The 13878-nt window shown below is 44.0% G+C and overlaps 1 protein-coding gene across 8 annotated transcripts in view; it reads right to left on the bottom strand.

Moving 5' to 3' along the window:
• The window catches only part of VPS13D (vacuolar protein sorting 13 homolog D), a 229060-nt gene that overhangs the window by 80829 nt on the left and 134353 nt on the right, over positions 1-13878 (bottom strand). For all 8 annotated transcript variants that reach the window (XM_053920028.1, XM_071220837.1, XM_053920032.1 and 5 more), the window contains 3 exons: positions 13039-13135; positions 10871-11019; positions 970-1104 (listed from right to left, as the gene is read on the bottom strand). In XM_053920028.1, coding sequence (XP_053776003.1) covers positions 970-1104; positions 10871-11019; positions 13039-13135 — 381 coding nt within the window. The remainder of the gene's footprint in view (positions 1-969; positions 1105-10870; positions 11020-13038; positions 13136-13878) is intronic.

Here is a 13878-nt window from a genome sequence, read left to right as displayed (position 1 = left end):
AATTTTCCTTACAAATACTGTTCAAAGAAGAATAAGAAAGGTATGAAATAGGAATGGTTCTTTACACACATTGGTGTGTAAAGATTCTCGATTCTCCCCTTTCCATCGTCCCCACAGAGAAGGAATTAATCAGCAGCAGAGAGCATGTGCCAAGGAAAGGGAGGGAGGAGGGAAGACCTGTGGTCCCTCGCCATCTGCGGAAGGGACAGTGCACATTCAGACCTATGAAGTAACCCTCCACTCTGTGCACCCCTACCACCCGGTTCCAGGTTCTAGGGATACCTGCTCTATCACTCTCCTTACAGTTCAGTGGAATTACCACCAATTAGGAAAAGCAAGGAACGAAACATAAAAGGAAAGCAGAAACATGGGAGGGAGGAGGGAAAGAAGGAGGCAAGAATAGAATATATTTAACTTTGAAAGCTAAATAAATTTGACATGATCGTGACCTATCTATTCATTCAGGAGTATGCCTTGGCTTTATATTTTGGTCTTTGGCCTGGATAATACATATGAAATGGAAAAGGTCCAACGTGACTACAAAAAATTTTGTAAGTTCAACTCGAGGGCAGGATCTCACAAGCTCTAACAACATTGGGGAGGTTGTTGAAAGGAGGCCCATGCCTGGTAAATAAAGAGTTCGCAGTATTTTGTTATCATTAAAGCATCAGTTAAACCCTTAAGAGTTGTGACTAATCTCATGGAAGCCCCTGAGACTAGTTCTGAGGGACAAGGTTAACGGCTCATAAGTCAAATGCACTGTTTTGGGATTTTCCCAATGTGTACAGGCTTCACGGGCTGTGACCTGGCCCGTAATTCAACAATCAGAGCTGAAAGGTTTAGCTGGGTTCTCAATAGTAGTGTCTTAGTAACCAAATTTCCCAAACAACTAAAACAAACATTCTGCTTTCACTCTCCAGAACATTCTGCAAACATTCTCCAGCCACTAAGTAGTCCCCCAAAGCTCACCTCCTGGAAATGTTTGAGGATGTCATTGATGATGAACTCCTTGGTCTCGTAGGGATGTACCCGAGTGAATGGATCCAGATTAATCACAGCATCTTCAAACCGAATCAATGGAAATCCCAAGGTACTTTTTAGGGCCTAGTGAGGGAAGAAAGAGAATGACATAGTTCAGCCAATAGGATGACCTTTCAGGGTATATAATTCTGGATCCCACGAGTGTTACAAGTCACGCCAACTTTCCCATGAGAGCCGAGGTTCTCATATTTAAAAGCAAGCGTTTTTCTCTGTAATTATAAAAGTAAAATATGAGAAAAAATATACGCCACCCAAAGTAATAGGTCACACATAGAAATAAACACTATCAGCTTCACAGCATAATTCTTCCTGATGTTTTGTATCTGTGTGTTCGTCACGGTTCACTTTCTGCCGGAAGTGCTCGTACACCACACCCACAGGAAGGTGCACTAATCAAACGGACAGGTCAAGGACTTTCCCAGTGTGAACACAACCGCGGAACCATCCAGACCGGAAAGCAGATTATTACCCCATCGTGGAAGCACCCCCTCCCCATTTGCGGATTCCCAGTCACTACTCCCTCTTCCCCTAAGTCACCACTATTCTGACTTCTCTGAGCACAAATCACTTCTTCCCCATTGTGAATTTTATATAAATAAAATCATCAGTCTGTGCCCTGGCTGGTGTGGCTCAGTGGACTGAGTGCTGGCCTGTGAACCAAAGGGTTGCCGGTTCGATTCCCAGTCAGGGCACATGCCTGGGTTTGGGCCAGGTCCCTGGTAGGGGGTGCGTGAGAAGCAACCACACACTGATGTTTCTCTCCCTCTCTTTCTCCCTCCCTTCCCCTCTAAAACTAAATAAAATCTTTAAAAAAATCATCAGTCTGTGTGTTGCTATATGTGGCATCTTACAGTCAACATTAAGTTTGTGAGATTCCCTAGGCTGTTGCATTACAGCTGTACTTCATTCGTTCTGACTGCTGCATTGTATTCTAACGTATGAATACGAGACTGTTAAATCACTGCTGTTGATGAACAGTGTGCTGCGGGACGAGGCCCAACCAACTGCACCACACGGGTCAGGGCGAAACCCATATAACTTTATTAACCAGTGTCACCCCCATAAACTCAGTAAAATTTATAAAATATAAGAAATAAAATACCCCCAAGTTAAATAAAGAGTGTACACATTCAACTTGAGTCCACGCTGCCAAGCAGTTTTCCGAAGCAGCGAGCTGGTCAGCCCTCCCTCCGGCAGCGTGAGGTTTCTTGCCCTCAGCCCCGTCAGCACTGGGTACAGACAGCCCTTCCAAAACCAGTATGCTGATGGGTGGGCAATGGCATCTTTATGGCTCTAATTTCCATTCAAGGAATGAGATTAGTCACCTTTGAATATGCACTGGCCATTTGGATATCCTCTTTTGTAAAGTGTCTATTCAAGTCTTTTGCTCATTTTTCTAGTGGGTTGTCCGGGTTTTTTTTCTTATTGCTTTGTGGGAACTTTTCTTATACATCCTGAATATAAGTCCTATGTTGAATATAAACATATAAGTATCTTCTCCCACTCTGTGCCGAGTCTTACAGCCCTTGATCATGTTTTGTGAAGACCAGATTTTTTTTTATTTTGGGAGCATGTGTGTTAACGCTGGGGACAGTGAAGCAAGCAAGGGCTTAGGACAGAGGAGGCAACATGAGAGAGCCTAGGCGGGCTGCTTTGGCCTCTCAAAATGTTGCAGGAAAGAAATGAGCCTAGGGGGGCTGCTTTGGCTCACTGAAAACTAAGTCACAGTGAAAGAAGTGAGCCACGGTGGGGTTACTGTGAGCTCACTGGAAAGTCAGAGTAAAGGGGGCCTTGGAGTCAGCTTTGTGGGTTAGGCTGGGACGAGCAGCTGCTGCCCAGTGCTCCCCTGGTTCAAGTCTCGTGGCATCCCTTGGACTGTAGGAGATGCCTGTCTGTGGGGGGAAGAGGTAGGGGAAAGGGAAAGGCGCTGGACATTCTTAGTTTTGATGAAATCCAGCTTATCAATCTCTGTGTCCAGGTTAAGAAAATTATTATCACACCAAGGTTATAAAGATATTCCCATGTGTTTACTTATAGAATTTTTATTTTACTCTTCACATTAAAATCTATAAGCTACTTGGACTTGATTTTTACATGTGGTGTGAAGTAGAGATTGAGATCCATTTTTTTCCAAATGGATTTCTAACTGATATTTATTGAAAAGATCATCCTTTCCCCAAATGTAGTACAGTGTAAACTTTGCCATGTGAGGGGGGACCCAAAACAATGGAATTTCTAAGAAATTGTGTATTTACTCTCACATGTTAAAATTTCAATCACCTTCAAAGTACTCTCCATTTGATGCAATACACCTATGGAGATGGTTTTTCCACTGCTCCGAACAGTTTTTGACCTCACCGATTTTGATGCTTCTGCGTTTTTTTTGTTTCACCTCTTCCACACTGGCAAAACATCTCCCTTTGAGGACTTTTTTCATCCAGGGAAACAAAAAACAAGTCGCTCACGGCAAGATCAGGTGAATAGGGAGGGTGGGGCACCAGGGTCATACTGTTTTGGGTCAAAAACTGCTGAACACTCAGCACGGTGTGGGCAGGTGCTTGTAAATCACCCATCATAAAAATGGGCAAACGTGTTGAAAGAGTCTTCAAAAAAATTCACTGAAGCCAAATGCAGCCGCTCACAACAACGCCAGCTGGTGCACTGATCCAGATGGGTTCCTACAACACTCACCTGGTGGGGGAAGCCAGTACTATAAGGGACCCACCATCCAGAAGACAATTCCGGGTTTTCAATTGACTGTATTTATGTATCTGTTTCTGGATCCTCTACTTCATTTTCTCCTGCCTTCTGCCAATACCACACTATCTTAATTACTGCAATTTTATAATAATTTTTGAAATCTAATAGTGTAGGCTTTCCAACTTTGTTCCCTTTAGTCTGGATTACCTTGGTTACTCTTCACATTTTTCATTTCCAAGTAAATTTTAGAATCAGCCTAACAATCTGCTATGTAAAAAGTGCTGAAATTTTCACCAAGATTGATTGAGCCTATAGGCCAGTTTGAGAAGAAATGACAACTTTATAAAACTGAACCTTCCAATGTATTAGTACGGTATGCCCCTTTAACTATTTAGGTCTTTTAAAACTTCTGTCAATAATGATTAATTGTTTCCTGTGTAGAGGTCTTGTACCCACTTCATTGGGTTTGTTCCCAGGTATCTGTGGTAGATTAAAAATGGCCATAAGTTCTTTGCATCTTCTACTATTAGCGGAGTCTATTTCCATTCCACGTGACCCTCCCCTGACATCGCACTTTACTTCAACCACTCAGAGCAGCAGAAGTAACACTGACATCTGGGCCTCGGCCTCTAGAGATCACAGTTTGTGCTCTTCCTTTTTTATGCTTCCACCACGTGGAGAAGTGGAGACTGGCTTCCTCGGAGAGGAGTGACGACTGGGAAGGAGGTTCTTTGGACAGCCAACACCAACCACCTGACAGGTGATTCAGTCACCTGACGTCATTCAATCTGCGCTGCTGGCCACAGAAGACTACAGCCACATGAAAAACCACAGGCGACTGCAAGAGACGCACCGCCCAGCTAACTCCAGCCCCAACTGCTGACCCACGCAATTATGAACAAATAAAATGGTTGTTTTAGGCCACTAAGTTTTGGGTTGATTTGGTAATAGATAATGATACTGTATTTGATGCTTTCTTAACACTTCAATAAGTGACAACCTTCCAATATTCCTCTTCTCTATAACTGGTGCTGATGTGTGGAAATGTAATTGGTTTTTGTGGGTTTGTTTCTAGTGTCTGTGTTTTCTCTTGGTCCAATTTCTTGGAAGTCAGATAATTTGTGACTGAATGCAGCATTTTGTATGAAAACTTACAGAGACTTTGGATGAGTCTTCAGCTTCTGGCAGGCAGTTAAAGGGGCTTAATCCAATCAGCATTTGTGCTTTCTCCAGGCTAGATTTCAGTCTGTATAAAGGCCTGGTATAGTCCTTCGGTGGTCTCCACTGAAAACCAATTCTATTCCTCTATTGTTACTCTCCCCAGCACCACAAAATTGCTAAAAGGTTTATTTAGGTGTTCAGACTTTTGGCTGCCACTTTTTGCTTGGCTTTTGACTAGTTTACTTAGAAATTGGCACCTGTCTCAAAAAATACAGCAGCTCAGACTACTGGGGTCTCCTTTCCACCTTCTCTGTAATGCATTAATTAGCCCCTCAATTACCAGCTATCTTAGTAGCAAAGAAGTCCAACTTTGCTCTGCCAGCCTCACGAGATTGCCAGAAGCTTCCTCGGGTCTCTGCCTTTGGCAGTTGCTTTCTACTTGACTTCTCTACCTTTCTCCCCACTACACTGACAAACCAGAAATGCCTCAAGAATAAAAGCAGACTAAATGTTGCGCTCACCTTATCAAGTTTCCCCCCTCTCATAAACCCAGGACCCTCGAGTCTGTCTGTCTTGGTAGCTTTCCAATACCTTCAAACAGACTATTGGGTTTTGTTTTGTTTTGTTTTTAATCTAGTTTTTCTTATAGTTCTCAGCTAAACTGGGTCTGCTATAAGCCAGTTAAGAATTTCTGGATATGGTTTATTTTCCAATTATATTTTTATTTAGCACGATTGATACTTCAAGGATTTTAGAGAACATGCCAAATTCTTCTTCTTTTTTTTGTGAAAACACTTATTCATGCTAATAATGTTAGTACATTTCTGATCCACTTAGAATTTATCCTTATGTAGAGTATAAATAATACATCAAATTTTACATTTTTCTATATGGCTATCTAGATGGTCTAACGGCACTTATTAAAATACCTATATATTTCCCACTGAATAACATGTCTTTATAGTAAAATTTCACGTGCAATTTAATGGACTTTCTATTTTATTTTCTCACTTATTTTTTAATATTTTAGCATGTATGTTCAGAGTCTGCCTCGAATTCTTTGAGAACCAGAGCATGTGCACAACTGAGACGAAATCATGTAATTGAAGATGACACTTTCCAAAACCAGAGAAAAGGAAACTTTTTTGTAACTCAAAATTCAGATTCAAAGAGGCAAAAGATTGATAAATTTGACAACATAAAAATAGAAAGCTTTTATCTGACTAAAAAAACAGACACACACCAAAAGCACAATAAAAAGACAAATGAAAAACCAAAGAAAAAAATGCCTGCAAAGGACATCACGCATAAAACTTACATAAGCGCTCCCAAAGTTAGAGGAGATAAAAGACTCACCCTATGACTTTAAAAAATGGACAAGTGATGTAACCACACAGTTTAGTTCAGAGAAAAAAAATGGCCTTTAACATATGGGTTAGGAGGAAGAGGAGCAGAATGAAAGAAAACCGTGAAACAGACAGAGGAAACAAGTAGAGGAGTAAGAAGAAAACCACAAAGGACAGATGTCAAGCGGTCAGGAACATCAGATAAGACCGAGGACCCTGCAAAGGACAGAAAAGAGGCCACTGGATTTGGTGCCTTGGGAAGTCAATGCAGAACCTCCCACTAAGTACCTGGAGAACAAAACACTTTAGAGATTAAGAGCATCCTCAAATTAATTCAAACTGACCTGCTAGTTCAGCTTAGCAGTCTTCTTTTTACTGTAAGTAAAACCGGAGAAATGTTAAGAGGAGAGACTAACCCGGCGTAGACGGTTACTAGTAGATCTGAGGCTCGAACACGCTTGTTTTCACAACAGTAACTACCTATTGGGTGGAGAGCATGAAGACCAGAATGGAGGCTTCTGCCATTTCTCCTGAAAAACTCCCTGATATTCGCCCGTGTGCGCCTCACTCACCGTGGGTGAATGATGAGGAAATGATAAGCAGGCTTTCTTCTCTCATTTCACTGGCAGAGAAACTGAGGTCCAGTAGGCTTAACTGTTTTGTTTAGAGCTACACAACAGACGAGCGGGGAAACCAGGTGCTGCCATCAGCTCAGCACTTGCTCGGTCAGCACACTCTGAGCTCTGCTTTCTTCTCAGAGAAGAGGAAATGAGACCAAAACACGGGCTTCAGCAAAAAGCTGATACCCCAGCTTCCTCAGTGCAGCCAGACTTTGAAGAGGAGGAACCACACAGACTAGCAAAGACTTTGCAACCTGTACTTGTCAAAAGCCTCACCAGAGACCTGTCCCCTTTCTGAATGGCTAGTGTGCTTTGTCTGAACCAAGGAAATATTCTGGCCCTTCAATAAAAATGCTCTTTACCTTGTCATTTACTGCCTTTGGGTCCCCACATTTGAAAAAGCTAAGATACAGCTATTGGTATGAATTATCCTGCCACCTTCAGGCTGTTCTGGTCAACGTAGAAAAGACAGAGGGAAAGAGCAAAATGGGGCTTTTTCGTATATGTAGTAACTACAGGACTAATCAAATACAAAGTTGATGCTTCTTTACTCAAGTAGCAGTTTCCTGTTATAAAATGGATTCTGGGGAAAACAATCTGTGCTCACAAGTTCCTAATAAAAATACGAAAGTGTCTACTCCCACCTCCACCAGACAAAAACCACTGCAGTCTTCCAGAAATTTTGTCCAGCTGAAAGAAGAAATACCTGTCCATATGCCATAGGCTCCCAGATCACCAGCCAGGCCCCGGGCCATGTCCTTTCCTTTCTTAGTTTGCCCTGCTCTAAACAAAACTGTCTGGAATTCATTCTTTAAAGGTTTATTTATGGTACATAGAGACTGTTTATGTGAAGCAGGGTATTTGCCCATTTCCCTCTTGGGACAGTGTTTAAAACTACAGGGGTATTTCCCTCTCTGGCACTTTCTGAAATACAATTAACAATACCGGATCTTTTTTCCTTTAACAAATCTGGTTTTTATTTAGGAAGGGGAGGAAAAAAAGTAAAGGGTCTGAAGTTTCCCAACAAATTATTTCAAGCCTTTGAGAAGACAGTTTTAGGCTTTTTAAATAGTGTCTTTGTTTGAAATTCCCCCTCACCCCCACCCTCTTGCTCTCTGACCATTAAAATGTGGGTTTTCTTCCAAACTAGATTGCTCAATTAAAGCCCTTCTTTTGTAATACCCCCATGCTCTAAGTGGGAAAAGAACTGCTGTAGGCCACCTTGTGAAACCTTTTAAAGGCTCCTGGCCTCTTTTGATCTTTTTTTTAAAAAAAGAGAGCATGTAAGCTACCTGGCATTTTCGATGTCACTCTGCTACTCTCTAACATGCAGACTTGGGAGAATAATGGAGGGGGTGCTGTGCTTTCCTCTTTGCATGTGTGAAATGGAACTTATTATCTCCCCCTCTCCCATCACAGAGGAAGGAATCCAATTGAGACAGCAGATGTGAGACTGCTGGGAGTCCTTCTGAGCAGACACTCTATCTGCAATAGCGCACCCTCGGCGTACACCTGCAGAGACCTCGCTCTGAGGTTTCTGACAGCCTCGCTTCTGGCCCGGAGTCAAGGGAATCAAGGTAATTATTTCTTCAGCACCAGAGATGGGGTTACCTTTCAGTCAGACTCCCGTACCTCCTGCTCCGCGATGGGGCTCTGTTTCCTAAGCACATCCTTTCAGCCATTACATGTCAACTCAAGAGCACAGTGCTCTTCCTGAGAGCAGCTAATAAAGGGGTATTAGTCTGTTAGAAAACTCTTTGAATCAATGACATTATTTTATGAGACCCAGACTCCACCAGGAGAACTCAAGACACAGTAAAACGGTGACTTCCACAAGCTGAGAATTTAACTCTGAAGTCCCAATTCCCAGCACCCTGCTTGAAACATTAACGTACCCCGTTCAGAGTGGCCGCCGCCCCACACCTCATAATGTGGCCGTTCTACCAAATGCACTTAACAATCATTTGAAGAATGCCTTAAAAAATGTTCCCGAAACATAGCGCCAAATGCAACATTCGCCCTAGATGATTCCCAGTCTACTGTGTGCAGAGCATACACATAACCGTCCAGACCGTGTAACTGGGGGTCTGGAGCAGCTCCCACCGGAGAAAGTCATCCTGCATTTGTCAGCCTGGGGGGGAGTTTTCTGCTGGGAGCAATTTGAAAGGAATATTTAGGTGTCTGTGTTTCTTAGTCAGATGATTTAAAAAACAAGAAGCCCTTAACTTTCAGGAAATGCTTCACATTGGTCTGTTGGGTGAATGCCAAGTGTTCTGGGGGAATATATACTTTATCAAACAAACCCATTCCAAAGGGTCACATAAGTCAAGTGGATACTTGTGGATATTAGCAAGATAGTGGTTTTCCCATGGTTTTCCCCCTACTCCCATGCTAATTACAAGTATCTCCAGTCTCCTGGGAAACATGAAATGGAAGCAAATTAAGCAGACGGGAGGGACAGTGCGTCGGGAAGGGCACCATGCCCTGTTCCCAGGACAGCTGCAGGAGCAACTCCTGCTCCCCGGGTCCTGGCCAGCATATCCCACCGCTCGGACCCAGGTCACTGCCTTCAGGAAGCAGTCACTCGTGCCCACCCTTCTCCAAGTACAATCTGATGTTGACCAGACTACTGTCTCGTTACCTGCAAGCCTATTTTAGAAGTTGTGAGATGGCAAACCGTGGGCCACATGAGGCCCACACATGTGTTTTGTTAGGCCCACAAGGTTTAAAAAAAAAAAAACCAGAAGAACTCAGATTGGTTGCCAACGTTTAAAAACCAGGAGATTCCACATAAAAACCCAGATTTCCGGCTTCACTTCAAAAATCTGAAGATCTGGCAGCATTGGGTTCACACTCCCCTGGAACAACTGGCTAGAGCTGAGCCCCGCTGCCCCTTCAGATGGAGTGCACGCACGCCGTGGGCCACGGTCCCCACCGCGCTGGCCACTGACTTGCATCGCCAGCGCAGTTCCTGCAGGCACCTGAACTTGTTATCCCAGGTCTGTCACTTACCTGTTGGTGTCTCTAGCCAATCCTGTTCCGAAAGACAAACCATCCTGCAGCATCTTAAAGCGGGGAGCACGGGGCAGTGGAAAAGCCTTAGACTGGTGGTTAGCGGTGGGGGGAGGGTGCCTTGATAACCATATTCAGGGGCAAGAGAGGAAAAGAACCAGAAGCAATGGGTGCGAGCTGCACAGAGTCACCCTAAGGAAAGACCTTCCACCGGTCGCCTGGGTTCTCTTCCTGCCGCGATCCCTTCCTACACAGGCTTGAGGGATGGAACACCCAACAGCCCCCTGACACCCAAGGGTACTAGACGGAGCTCCAATACCCTTGTTCACTGAGCAAGGGCATCACTGAGGACTCTGATAGCTGGAAAACACTCTGACTGCAGCAAATGAAGATGGTCGCAGACCAGGCCTGTCAGGTCCATGTCACAATGACCTGGAAGAGGGCCACGTCCTGGCATGGGGGGAGGAAAGGCCACATCTCTGGGGGCAGTGGGTATGTGGCCAAGTCCTCCTTGAGGTCACAGACATATCTCATGTCAACCATGCAAGACAAGGCGGACACAGAGAGGAGAAGAGGACCAGAAGGGCGGGCACGTCTTGGGCACAAAGGAGACACTGTCCTGGTTGCAGCTTTCCTCTGGGGTCTGGGAGCAGCCCAGGGGGAGGGGGCTTTCACCTCACGGAGATAAGCCAAGAGCTAAGCAGAGGGCACATGGGTTTTAATGTAGCTGTGTTTCCTCTTGTTATGCCTTAGTCTTTAGCAAAGTCATGCCCACACGTTTTTTAAAAAGGAATATATGTGTGTGTGCACATACGTATGTGTGCATACACACACACACACACATACATGTGTAAGTCAATGCGCCTTCTCAAACAAGAACCTACAAAAACTCTGCTGAAGATGATGCTGGACAGAAGAAGCAGAGAGTAAACATGCTCATTCTTTCCCAAGGAAAAGTCGTTTTTAAAACTTACCCAGACACCAGCTCACCTTAAGATCCAGGGGTAGCTTGTTGGAGGTGAACACACTCAGCCTGATCTGGGGAATGCTGATTTTGAGATTTTCAAAGTAGTAGCGAATCAGCGTTCCACCTTGTTCAACTGTCTTTTCATGGAGGTTTTCGTCGTATTTTTCAACCTCTGGTACCAAGACAGAATTGCTTTATAAGAAATAAAACTCCTGAAGTCTTATGATTCAAATATTTCATTTATATTTTTAAAAACTCCTATAAAAACTAAACATCTATCTTTCTAAATTTAGTTTTCAGGGTTCAGTAACATGGGCAGTATCCTGATGCCATTTCTTTGTAAAGGGAGATCTGTTTCAAGTTGCTTATCGAAAAAGTACAACAGCTTCATCTTTTGATTTGTGCCTCTACACCACCTGCAGATATCATCTTCGGAAAAAGAATCCACGTGGGAAAGCCAGAGGTCACGGGTGTGTCTGTTGGTAAAGAGTTTTCTAAAAACCATGTTGTCGTTGCTGCTGTTATTATTATTATTGTAAATGACTGAGATGTCCTGAATTTATTTCATAAGATGGTCACCAAATAAGCCTTTGAAATGCGGTTTGACCGAATCATAATAAGCAACACGAGCAAGAAATAATGAGTCTGAAACACAGGGCCTTAAAAAGCAGGGCTGCAGGCTGCAAAGCACTGCCAGCAGGACAAGCAGCATTCTCTGCCTCGCAAGGTAAACACCCGTCCAACAGCACAGTCGGCCTATTTTTACTTATTATCTCACGGGGTGAAGAGGATGACGTGGTCTCAGACACCGCAGGGGGCTCTCTGACTCTGTGCTGCGCCCACACCCATCCGGGCAGCTTATTTTCACTTGGCTTCAGGTGAAGCTTTGGAAATAAATCCAAAGATACTACACAAAGATCATTAAAGCATTAATTATCAAATAAATTAATGCTTTAAGGTATTATATATATATATTTCTAGTTACAGAAAAATGAAGTAGGTAAAACCAGTGCTACTGCACCAGAGACCAGCTTATCCGTGCTCAGGGCACAGAAACGGAAAGAGAGCAGGGCAGACGCGCAGACGAACAGCCCAGCGGCACGGCGCTCGGAGTCTCAGTCCACACTCCACCACACTCCGCGGGGCGGCGGGGGAGGGGACAGTATCTACAGCAGCTCACAGGAAAAACATGCCCAGTCAAATTCAAAGTAAAACTCCTCAGGAAGGCACCAGAGACAACAAGTACCTGGCGGGCAGGCTCTCAAGTGACTACGTATAAACAAGCGCTGGTGTTCCAACCCAAAGTGGAAACCAGCACTGATCCGAGAGCATCTCGCTCTTGATCTCAAATACACTTAAAGCATAAATTCCAAGTCTGGGATAAAAAGGGCAAAAATACGTTGCCTGCATGGTATGTATATGTGTGCATATATATACACGTCCCCAGGATTTTTTATTTTCTCTAGCCAACGCGGACAGTAAGCGTAACTGTCTCTATCTTATCATTTCTTCAGGCTCAATTTTTACTTTAGTCTTCAAAAGACTAAGCATTACTGATTTCCTCTAGGCTGTAAACAGTCTTGCAAAGGCCACGAGGAGGAATCTGAAACAAAGAAACAGCTAAATTACTTCTGTAGCACTGCTGGAAAATTAGGGTTTTCAGCAGTTTATCTTACTCCCCTCTCCAAAGAAGAGTAAAGTAACTGAAAACCTTCGTAAAGCATAAGGGAATGAATATAAAAAGTTAAGGGATTGAGGCTAGCCAGTTTTTCCCCCCAACTACACCAAAGGAACTGCCAAAGGGATTTCTGATCCTGGCCCCGAGTCTGTTGCATAAACAAAGGGTAGGAAACAAAGTGGTTTGCTAAATAACTAACAAGGTTCGCTTCTGTCAGCCTGGAGCAGAGGAGTTGACAAATGCCAAACAGAGGAAGAGCACACTGCCTCCCAAAGGCTCACCCCTGGGCGTTCCAGAACGCCTGGAGCAGCTACCTTCCTGCACGGATCTACCTCAATCTGTCCACAAGCAATACTTTTGAAAGAGAAAAACTGAAACACAAACCTTCCTAGTTCCAGCTACGAAGTGGAAAGGGAGCTTGTCAGGCACTCAGCAACCCTGTTTTCACAAGAGGCTAGAAGATGCCGTCCTTAGGCCAATTCCCAGGTACAAACCTAGAACAGTGGACATTACCTGATTCTGCTTGATCGTAGCCAAAGAAGCTCAGCAGCTTGAGGAGCAGTTTCTCTTCGATTTGCACCGTAAACCTCTGAGCCGTGATCATCAGATGCTAGAGATGAAGAGATTCTGATTTACAGTGCGAACCCCAGAAAAAACTCTGCTTTTCTGTGCCATTGAGGAGGCCCCAGTGCCATGATATGGTTTCTTTACTCAACCTGATTTTATAGTCCTACTGCCAAAAATTATTTCTGGCTCATCTCTCTCTGCACTGTTACAATTAACCAAAAATTCCAGATGTTTAGACAATTCACCACCCCATTGTTTGGTTCTGAGGGCACCTGTGTCTCATTAGTCTGGATACTTTCAGATGCACAGTGGTGGGAGAACTTCACAGTACTGAGCTCACACGGCTGGCGGCAAGTTTAAGGAGCAGGAATGGTTTGCGGATTTGAGGCTTGGCCTCATAACCCCAGTGACGAAGGACCAGAAATATGGGAAGCACCCCCTTTGTCATCTCCTACTTTTCCAGAATTTGCTGCTGTAACAACTAGCTTATACATGCAGACTTCTCCAGGAAAGAAAACTTATTATTTGAATTGTCCGCTTTTAGCAAATGCTGAGGCAGCTTACATCAGAGATGTCAGTCCCAAGGTCAGAACCCTCCCCACCACCCTTTTCAGCAGTCTTCTGGGTTACTCCGTTTTAATAATATATCTGGATCATGCCTGGTCTGCATCAATCTAGGAGATGCTATGCTTTCCAACAGACTCTGGCCCCAAGGGATTCAGAGCTACCGTCCGCAAGGCCATCAGATCCACAGTTGAGAATATAAAGTGCTTAGAGGAGTTCCTG

Source organism: Desmodus rotundus, chromosome 3, assembly GCF_022682495.2.
Source record: "Desmodus rotundus isolate HL8 chromosome 3, HLdesRot8A.1, whole genome shotgun sequence".
In the NCBI taxonomy this organism is placed as follows: Eukaryota; Metazoa; Chordata; class Mammalia; order Chiroptera; family Phyllostomidae; genus Desmodus; species Desmodus rotundus.
This window is presented reverse-complemented; position numbering and strand designations above follow the sequence as displayed.